This window comes from Lactuca serriola, chromosome 7, assembly GCF_051521515.1.
Source record: "Lactuca serriola cultivar US96UC23 chromosome 7, Lser_US96UC23_V15, whole genome shotgun sequence".
NCBI classification, from domain to species: domain Eukaryota; kingdom Viridiplantae; phylum Streptophyta; class Magnoliopsida; order Asterales; family Asteraceae; genus Lactuca; species Lactuca serriola.
Window position 1 is genome coordinate 123,108,774 of NC_136414.1, and position 11,242 is coordinate 123,120,015.

The window sequence follows — 11,242 nt, forward strand, 5'->3', positions numbered from 1 at the left end:
TAACCTACCCACTTTGATGTCCGGTTTTTCCAATTCTAGACTCACTTTACCTAGAACCGAACCGGAACTGGTTCCTATATACTGGTCTGGTTTCCGGTTCTACAAAATCCCATTAACCGGTTATGAGTTTTCCAGGTCTGGGTCCATCCAGTCTGGGTTTGGACCCACTTTCATCCCTACCCAATAGTAGCATGGTCCTTTTGGGTTGCCTTCACCATAGCAATTTGATAGGATGAATTATGGAGAAAGAGGTTAATTGTGCTTTATTAATATATTATAAGAACAATATATTAATTGAGAAATCATATTATTTAATTAGTATTGATCAGAAATTAATTTGGAATTAATTTGGTGATCAAAAGAGATTGATTAAATTACGGTGATTGATGTTGCATTTATATGATAGTTGCGAGTTAGGCTTATGGATCCCTAGGAAGTGGTGGACGAAATTTTATGTGTAGCCCACATAGATTTCGTCTAAATGGTGCCTTTTGGAAGGATCTACTGGAGTGCTTAAGGCTTAAGCAATCAGATTAGGGTTTTACCTGAAACCCTAGCAGCTTAGTTATATAAGGAATCCCTTGGCTCCTTGAAATCGGCCAATACTTTCAAGATAGAACCCTAGCTGATTTTTAGAGCCTCACAACCTCTCTCATATTCTTCCAATTGCTACTTGGTGTTTGTGACTCATTAAAGGTGCAACAATTGAGGCACTAAGCTCTTGAAGGTCAAGATCTACATGCTACAAGGAAAAGGTATTCATTTAACTTTGTTTTATGTTATAAATCTCGGAAATTGTATGTTAGATAGGGTTCATGCTTTGGATGATTAGAATTGCATGTATAACTTGAGAAAACCCTAGATCCAAAGCATTAGGGTTACGTGTACACCATAGGAATGTTGTAGTGCTCAAAACCCATCAACAATCTCACAGCATACAGTGATTTCGAGTGGCTTGGCTGCCCATTTTCTAAACGATCTAGGACCGGTTACGTCCTTCTCTTGGGGGGGGGGGGGGGGGGGGGGCTCCTATTTTGTGGAAAACAAAAAAAAAACAATATGTCGTTTCGTGCTCGTCTGCCGAGGCAGAATATCGCTCAATGACATCCACCGTCAGTGAACTCTTATGGATGTGTTGGCTTCTAAGCGAACTCGATGTTACCATTGACGGACCAAATCCTTTGTTTTGTGATAACCAGGCAGCTAGACACATCGCCAACAACCCGGTTTTCCACGAAAGAACCAAACACGTAGAGATGGATTGCTACTTCGTTCGTGAAAGATTTGTAAGTGATGAAGTGAGTGCACTTCCCATCTCTTCGAAGATGCAGATAGCCGATTTATTTACGAAATGACTGAGAGCTCCTCAACTTAATCTTCTTCTTGGCAAGTTGAATGTTTTTAACATCCACGCTCCAGCTTGAGAGGGAGTATTGAAGACTATATATTGACCATATATGGGTTCTTATCTTTTTCTTATTTTCTCCTATGTCTTTCTTGTACGTACCTTTTATATATATATATATATATATATATATATATATATATATATATATATATATATATATATATATATATATATATATATATATATATATGGGTTGTTTTGTTGGTTTACTATTGAAATAGATAAAATCCTAATTATCTTGGCCGTTTACTGTTATTAAACTCAATAATATGATCAGTTTGTGTTATTGATTTTTTCTTAGAAACTAAAACTTATGATTAAATCAAATTCAAATCTAGCAGAAAAAGCACTCAAAGATAGATAAAAAAGCAAAAAAAAGTTCATTAATAATTAAAATAAGAATAATAAGAAGAAGAAAGTTTAGCAATTTAGGAGAGAACTCGTGCTTCTCAAATGTCGCTTTGTATGTTAGCAATAAGAATATTGTCATTCATTTATTTATTTCTAATTATAATGATTATAAAATATAAAAAGAAATTATAAAATATTTAAAAACATTAAAAAATAGAAATTTAGGAAAATATAATATTTTAAAAGATTATAAAAGATAAATATGATATTTTAAAATTGGACCAGGCAAATATGATATTTTGATCTTTAAAAAGACATGAAATTCTATTAATTTTATAAGTTTAACTAAATTAAGGTGTTGTCTACAAAATGTTGTTAAATTCCTTTGACTTTGTGAAATTATTTTTCTAACCATACTACCAAAAAAACCCTAATGTTTTACAAAATAGTTATCAACAATTTGCAAAATAATTAATAATATTTTCCAAAAATACCTACTGTTTGCAAAACTAATAACTTTTGTTGTCTCTCTATGGATGTTCATTTTTTTCAGCAGATTACTAAATAAGCATGGCCATTAAAACATAGTTTCGTATAATTAACACAGATCTGAAAACACTGGATATCATTTTTTTTTTTTAACCATTTTACAGTTTGATAACCTTAATGCGAGAAAACACTAAAAATTGGTATCAAACATTAGTTTTAAAAATCGTAAGGCGCAAAAGCTCTACGGACTCTAGGAGCTAAAGCGTTCACTCACAGCATACAAAGTTCCATAAATTCAAAATAATATAAAATTTGGAAATATTTATAAATAGGGAAATATCCAATAAAGTCCTAAAATTTTGGTCAAGTTTACGTTTTAATCCTAAATTAAATTTTTTTCATGAAAAAAGTCCTAAAACCCAGCAAAAGTTTATATTTTGACCATTTTTGACCGGTTGGACCAGTAACAAATTAGGACTATTTAAATTGATCAAAAATATTATGAGTTTTCTCCAAACAAAAATATTATGACTATTTTGCAAACAAAAACTTTATTATTATTATTATTATTATTATTATTGTTATTATTATTGTTATTTTATTAAAAAGATAAATAACTATATTATTTTTTAAATATATTATTATTAATATTGTTAATAATATATATAAATATGTTTAAATAGAAAAAATATATATATTAAAGACATTTTTTAAGGGTGAAGGTGGAGGAATGATGATGTTTTAAGCATTAAAATCATGAATGTTTGTTTGTATATTCTCACTGTGTATGGCCATTTCATATTTGTTATTATTGTTTTCAATTTAGAATATAAATACTTAACAATTTAAAATAAGTTGTCTATTTGTAAAATTGTTTATAAATAGTTTAAGGTAGAAGAATTAGTTTGTATATAAAATTGTTTAAGGTAGAATGGTTTATTTTCAAATCCAACAGATCAACTACAAACATTCTACTTAGATAGCCTATATAAAAATTCAAAAGTATTAATTATAATATCTTATTTGATAAAAAAAATAATATAACATGTTTTGCTTTATCACATTACATCTGGTATGTTTCCAAAAAAATCCATAGGAATAAAATAATGAAAAAGGACAACAGACGTGTTGGTAATTCTACTACTTACACACAAGACATACACATATAGCACACACTCACACACTAATCATGTGGTGACAGACTCAATGATAATCTTGATCTAATCCCACTTGCGTACCCAAACTCGATTCATGTGTGTATATATATATATATATATATATATATATATATATACCCGCTTACAAGTTGAAAATGATAAGCAAAAAACTGAGAATTTAATAATAATATTGATAGTGCATGACGCAAAATCACTATTTATAAACAATTTTAAAAATAAGCAACGTCTTTGAAATTATTAAGTGTTAATATTATTAATTAAAAACAATAATAACAAATATGAAATGACCATATACAAAGTGACAATATACAAGCAAACATTCATGATTTCGGTGTTTGAAGCATCATCATCCCCTCCACCTTCACCCTTAAAAATATTTTTAATATTCTTTTTTCATTTATATGTATTATTAACAATATTAGTAAGAAGAAATTTAAAAAATAGTATACTTATTATATTTATAATAATAATAATAATAATAAGGGAAAACTGCAATAAAGTTCATACATATTGACCTCATAATTGATTTAGTCTCTATATATTTTTTTTATTCAATTAAGTCACAAATAACGGTAATCGTATTCAATTTAACCCTTTGACCCGGTCAACAGGTCATCCAAGTTTCAAAAATTACATTTTTGGCCCAGATTTCAAAATTTATTACAAATTTGGTCCAAAATCTACACTTTTGGCCCAGATTTGAAATTTTGTTACAAATTTGGTCCAAACTTTACCCTTTTTGCCCAAATTTTAGAATTTTATTATGAATTCATCCTAACTTTACTTTTTTTTACAACTTTTTTTCTCAAAGAATTGTTTCTAATATGTTTTTTCTTTATAAAATCATACTTATACAAAAAAACGTATTTTCACTTAAAAATTTTATTTTTCTATATAAAAACTTTTTTTAAAAACTTTTTTTTTATATGAATATCTAGTTATAAAAATAAATATTTAATAAGTATATAAATATATACAAGTCCGTTTTTATAAAAAAAATGTATACAAACACCAATTTTATCTATATTTTTTTATAAAATCGTGCTTGTTTACATTTTTTTATAAAAACTTATTTTAATAATTTTTTATATAATACGTGTTCGTATATATTTTATCAAATGTATAGAAACACGATTTTATAAAATATATACAAACACGTATTATATAAAAAATTGTTTAAACACGTTTTTATAAAATGTATACAAACACGTATTGTATAAAAAATTATTCAATAACGTTTTTATAAAAAAAAAAAACAAACAAACATGATTTTGTAAAAAAAATATAGATACACACCTATATATATATATATATATATATATATATATATATATATATATATAAAGGTGATAGGTGTTTGTATACATTTTTTTGTAACATAAGTTTTTGTATACATTTTTTTATAAAAAGGAATTTGTATATATTTATATACTTAATAAATATATATATTTTTATAACTAGATATTTCATATACAAAAAAGTTTTTTAAAAAGTTTTTATATAGAAAATATAAGATTTTTATGTGAAAATACGTTTTTTTGTATTAATATGATTTTATAAAGAAAAAACATATTAGAAAAAAAATTTGAGAAAAAAAGTTGTAAAAAAACTAAAGTTAGGATGAATTCTCAATAAATTTCTAAAATTTGGGCAAAAAGGGTAATGTTTGGACTAAATTTGTAACAAAATTTAAAATCTGGGCCAAAAGTATAAATTTTGGACCAAATTTGTAAAAAAAATTGAAATATGGGCCAAAAATGTAATTTTTGAAAGTTGGATGACCTGTTGACCGGGTCAAAGGGTTAAATTGAATACGATTACTGGTATTTGAGACTTAATTGAATAAAAAATAAATATAAGGACTAAATCGATTATGAAGTCAATATGTAAGGACTTTATTGCAGTTTTCCCTAATAATAATAATAATAATAATAATAATAATAATAAGATTTTTGTTTGCAGAAAAGTCATAATTTTCTTTTTTGCAAAAAAATTTCAATATTTTAGAACAGTTTACGAAATAGTCTCAAATTAATTTATTACTATTTACAACCGGTCAAAATGCAAACTTTTGCCGGTTTTTAGAAGTTTTTTCGTTAAAAAAATTAATTTATAACTAAAACATAAATTGGATGTAAGACTTTATTAGAGATTTCTCTTATAAATATATTACATACATATCGATACATAAGATACTTATAAATTACAAATCATACATTACTTACATACTTATACGATTGCATAAATTAAAGGTCAATTGAGGGTTGATTTCAAAACTTAAGGTCCATGTTTCAGAAATTGATGGTTGAATTCAAAACTTTAGGTTCAGATTTCAGAATTTGAGGGCTCTATTTCAGAAATTGAGCATTCGATCTCAAAAAATTAAAGGTAAATTTTTAAATTTGAGGGACAATTTCAGAAATTGAGGGTCGATTTTCATTAGCTGAGGGTCGATTTCACTAAGCGTTGCTTATCGCTTCATAAAAAAAAGCTAAAAAAAACAAAGTATGGTCAGACCAAGGTATCAACATTGATGGTTGAATTGATTTTCCTAAATGAAGTCAGTCCAGAAATCATCAAAGGAGAAGGAACCAACCAACAAAACTTTTAGCATAGACATTAACAATGATGAAGAAATATTCAAAATAAAACCAACCAACAAAACTTATAGATCTAACATAAAGAGAATTAAGTCGGGTGATGTGCACATACAATCAATGCTATCAAGGTCGTTCAAGTTCTCAAATTAATCCCGTCTGCTACCTCGACCTCGCTCTTCCTCCTTACTCCTCTTATTATTATTATGTCCAACTTTTTTCCTATCATATGAATCTTCTTCACTGTATCTCTTCTTCCTACTACTTCCATATGAGTCATCACCTCCTCGCCTTCTATCATCATTCCTACTTGTTCTATTATCTTTTTCATCTTCATCACCAACTTTTTTCCTATCATATGACTCCTCAGCTCTACCATCTCGCCCCCTCCTCCTATCCATATCAATATCATCATCCCTACGACCTCCTCTGTGTCTATCTCTATCTCTATCTCTATCATCATTCCTACTTGTTCTATGATAATCCACCTCATCTCTCTTCTTCTTGTAGTAGTAATCATCTTTTCTTCTATCCCCCGACTCTTTATCATGTCTGTATAAATCCTTTTGTTTTCTTTCATCCATAACAACCCCATGGCCATGCCCCACTTTTCGTTTCTCTTTATCATCATCATCCACCTCAACATGTTTCTTTCTTTTTGGACTTGCATGTGTGTCCTCATCAAACACCATGTCATACCTACAAAATAAAATAAAATCCATCTTAGTGTAGTGTTGTTGTTCATGATGATATATGGATATGGATAGCAACCAACCTGGAGCTATCATTGGCACCTCTTCTGTTGAAAGCATCGTCCTTCAAGATGTATTTTGGAGGTTCAGAGTTCCCAGAACAGTCTTTTGCAATGTGATCAAGAGACCCACATTTGAAGCAACCACCTTTATTACCTCCTACAAAAATACATAGAAAATGTAACAAACTTAACAAACCATCTTTTTAAATAATTGTTTACCATTTCCAGCTTGATTGCTGCCTTTACGCCTGTATTGGTTCCATAACTTTGAAACACTTTGACTGAAATCCACATGTATCCTCCGATCATCTATTAAGGCATTATCCATCTGCCATCAAACACTTTTTTTTTTTACAAATCTATCTATTTTCACAACAAGATTTGTAAATTAAAAAATAAAAACATGTTATGTGTACCTTGAAGTATGCTTGTTCGCAAGCTTCTTTATCATCAAACTCTGGAATATAAATGACAAGATCGCCATATTTATATTATATTATCATATCACACACACACACAGAGAAAGACATAACAAAAGTGATGAGAGATAAAGTATCATACAAGTACACATGATTTATCAAATATCAAACAAATCTTTGTTTACTTGCATTAATAAAAATTAATTTGTATATACTACCACAAAATCCCAAATAGAATTCTAAAAAAAATAACAAAAATAATATAATTGAAATTTTGAAACTTTTTAAAAGGCATCATCTGTAATTGAAATGAATCATTTAATCTTGATGATTGCAAACATCAATCATACATAGATAGATATCTATCGGCTTCATAAATTATAGATTTATATCAATCCAAAATGAAAATTATAGGCTTCAATATCCAACGAGAGTTTATAAAATTGAAGAACAAATACTCACCAATAAAGGCATAGCACAAGCTGTCTCCAGTTTTGAAGTCACGGATTATTTCAGCTCTGCCAAATTTCATAATAAAATTATAATTTATATTTCCAAAAACAAAACTATAAAACAAGAAATGCAATCACTTACGAGCTCACACTTCCAAATCTTGAAAAGATTGTATGCAGATCCTCATCCTAAAAAGATTGGGATTATAAGAAACAAAAATAATAGGTAGAAAAAGAAAAGAAAAAAAAAATCAATAGAAAGAGATATAACATAACGTACTTCAGTGACTGGATTTAGTTTGCATACAAAGAGCACATTATCAGGAGGCTTTATCTCAGCATCTGGAATGTCCCCTATCTGGAATCCAAAATCATTTAAAAATACAAACTACCAAAACTATAATATTAACAAATAATAATTATTGAAGTCATGAATCCATACACTTTCAAGCACAACTGCTCTAGAATGTGCTTCTTTGGCACGAATAACCTCCTCAAGTTCTCCTGCACCTAATTGTTCATCCATGGGCACCCAATCGTCTTCAAGCCTCACTTCATCATCAACCTATTTATTTGTTACAAATACAATTTTATAAATAAAAAAAAAGCTGTTTATGACTTATAAAATATCAAACCCTTTCTACCCATTAATTAATAGTAATACCTCATCTTTTGGCTTTCCTTCAGGGGAAGCATCTGGAACTAGTTCAGCTAGCTGTGGAGGGTCTTCAAAAGGATCATCTAGTATATATGTATGTTTGATGCTGCAGACAAAACATTCATTTTGAATGTTAGTGTTACAACTAGGAAATTTATGAGAATATTTAAATGTGAAAATCAAAATATGAACCGAATGTTTTTATAAGGTCTGCTCTTCTCATCTACATAAGCCTCGTTTATTCTGCTCAGTGTTTCAAGCCCTTCAGCAATCTCTCCAAAGACCTACAATGTATAGAAACATAAGAGACTATTATATTATAGTATATTCATATCATATCAAATTGAATTGAATATACCCTTTCAACCTTCAATGCCTCCATTCAAAAAAAAAAAAAAAAAAAAAAAAAGGCATATCATAAACCATAATACTCACAGTGTGCTTCCCATCAAGGTAGTCAAGATCATCTCGCAGTGTCATGTAAAACTGGAAAAACAAAAAATATATATATATATATAAGAAAGATAACCATGTTCCTATAAGAAAAAGATAGAATTTGAATGAAACAAAAGATCAAATAGACTAATTGGTAAATAGAGAGAGAGATAAATACATTGTTATCAAAAGTAGAAAAAACAATGTTGAAAATACCTGAGAAGCATTAAGATTTTCTCCTGCACTAGCCATGGCAACTGTACCCATCTTGGAATGCTTCAGATCCAAATGAATCTCATCACCAAAAAAACGAGCTTGATCCCCATACAAAAATCTTTAAAAGAAAATTTTGTCAATAAATTTGAAAAAAAAAAGTAAATAAAATTCCTTTCTCTTACTTGTAGATAGAATCACCACCAGAACCTGTTCCAGTAGGATCACCTGTCTGTGCAGTGAAATCCTTCTGAACTGTGTGAAATAGACACCCATTGTAATATTTAATCCTGCATCATCCATTATAACAACATTAACATGCATATTCATCTGTACTCATGTTACAATTAACATAGCTGAACAAATATGCTATGATAATTTAGCTTTCATTGTAACACCAGGCGTTATGAAAGAAGTTGACCAGAGTAATCTGTTTATTTTATCAAAGAAAACACAAGAATAATAACAAAAACGAAGTTAAAATGGAAATAAGAGCTTACTTGCAGAGTTTCAAAAAATTCTTGCATGTCAGAGGACAACGATCTGTATGCAAATCAACAACGATGTCCCCCAAACTTGTCACAATCAACACCGACATTCCCCTCCTTTAGCTTATTTTCTTAGATTGCAAATGGAGGTATAAGAACCAAACCTTAAACCTGTTGTCGTCAAGAGTGTAAAGCTTTGTATAATTGTATGTAATTACATCTTGCAAATTTGCGGATACAATGAAAACTACCCATTTTTGCTCGTATTGTGTGATCATATTCTTAAGTCATAACCCATAACACATTGTAGCAAAAGCTCAATTAAAGGCCTATTAAAATGCTTTGTATCACATAACTTAGACTTTTAAAGGGGGATCAAATATAACCATGGAAGGAGCTTGAAATGGAATTGCAAAAGCTGCTCTCAAAAGCTTAGAAGCGGCATTAAGTTCATTATGGAAAGAACTTAATCAATAGTAGATTTCTTACAGAAAAAGGTTTCAAAAACTGCAATTCAAAACCTAATTTTCATTCTTCACAATACAAAGGGTCACCACTGCACCACAACCACTAATGATAGAGCCTCAGGAGGAACATGATTACGAACAACTTTCCCATAGAAACTACCATAACAGCAACAAGAAAAATATTCAAAACATACGAACAAAGTATGTTACGGAGGGATAGAAACCGAACCTGATAAGTACAATAATGTACACACAGGTATGGCACAGTAACAGAGATTGGTGCCAATAACAGAGATTGATGAGCGCCGGAGATATAAAGTGACTCGGGTTGCTACACAATTGCCACGGCGTCGGCTGAAGATCCACGGAAGAGAGAAGAACAGAGAGGACGAATAGTAAGTCGTCGATTCAGCAGCAAGGCAACGGGAGAAAAGCTTTGGATGTGCAAAGGAAACTGAACAGCGTGCAGCAACTGCCTCGCTTTGAAGGTCGGCGGCGATAAACCGGAAGCGACAATGAAACGGAAGAAGAGGGATCGGCTGGGAGAAGGGGGAGAAGAGTGTGGGCGTTGCGTTGCAAATAGATGAAAATCTACTGATCATGTGTATTTTTTTTTTTTTGGATTTTGGTCTAAGGGTAGTTTGATAAAAAAAGCTTTTTAGTTTATTATCTTATTTTTTATTTGATTATTGCTGTGGGAATAAACATTTTTTTTAAATGTGTTTGGATTAATTTATTGCGGTGGGAATAAACAATAAGCATTTTAAGTGTTTGGCAAACAAAACAGCTTATATGAGTAAAATGACCAATAAGCAATAAACATTCCCTCATTGCTTATTAAAATCAGTTTATTTAGTTTATTCCTACTATAATAAGTTGATTTTTAAAGACTCCTATCCAAACATTTAAATTTGCTTATTGTTGTGGGATTAAGTAATAAGCAATAAACAGCCTATTTTTCTCTATCAAAACACCCCCCTAAACTTCAATTTTATGGGTTGTTGGTCTTTTGGCATGTTTACTTGTTCTTGTGAAAATAAAACTATTATACCTTTTTTTCTTTGTGTTTATGGATTTTTTAATATTTTTATAACTAATTTAATAGAAATGGTCTCTCTCATTTTGCTTGAGCATATGTTAGGTGCATCCTTTTATTAACCATTTGATTCAAGCAAAGAAGAAACTTAGTGGAAACACAAAATTGTGGAAGTGGGATCAAATAAAAGAAATATTTAGCGATATGGTTGGCAAGCTTAAACGAAAATGAGACATAGACCTCCCATGCCGGGTAGTTAGCCCTGATGTACTCGATTTCTTGATTTTCTTGATATTG

At 29.8% G+C, this 11,242-nt stretch overlaps 1 protein-coding gene across 1 annotated transcript; it reads right to left on the reverse strand.

Moving 5' to 3' along the window:
• Positions 1-6,014: 6,014 nt before the first annotated feature.
• Positions 6,015-10,506, reverse strand: CYP59 (cyclophilin 59). Its single transcript, XM_079009494.1, has 15 exons — positions 10,139-10,506; positions 9,455-9,613; positions 9,140-9,244; positions 8,958-9,075; positions 8,742-8,792; positions 8,499-8,590; positions 8,313-8,412; positions 8,091-8,213; positions 7,929-8,006; positions 7,791-7,837; positions 7,659-7,714; positions 7,194-7,234; positions 6,997-7,105; positions 6,799-6,934; positions 6,015-6,722 (listed from the first exon to the last, which is right to left on the reverse strand). The coding sequence occupies exons 2-15, from the start codon at positions 9,550-9,552 to the stop codon at positions 6,173-6,175; spliced, it is 1,704 nt and encodes a 567-aa protein (XP_078865620.1). The 5' UTR covers positions 9,553-9,613; positions 10,139-10,506; the 3' UTR covers positions 6,015-6,172.
• Between the last annotated feature and the right edge of the window lie 736 nt (positions 10,507-11,242).

What these genes read in the sequence shown, in the direction of transcription:
- CYP59 (XM_079009494.1), bottom strand. Translation starts at nt 9,552, where the DNA reads ATGTCGGTGTTGATTGTGACAAGTTTGGGGGACATCGTTGTTGATTTG. An exon ending in GGTGGTGATTCTATCTACAA is followed by an intron (nt 9,076 to 9,139) that starts GTAAGAGAAAGG and finishes TTTCTTTTAAAG; the next exon opens with ATTTTTGTATGGGGATCAAG. An exon ending in GAGCAGTTGTGCTTGAAAGT is followed by an intron (nt 8,007 to 8,090) that starts GTATGGATTCAT and finishes TTTGGATTCCAG; the next exon opens with ATAGGGGACATTCCAGATGC.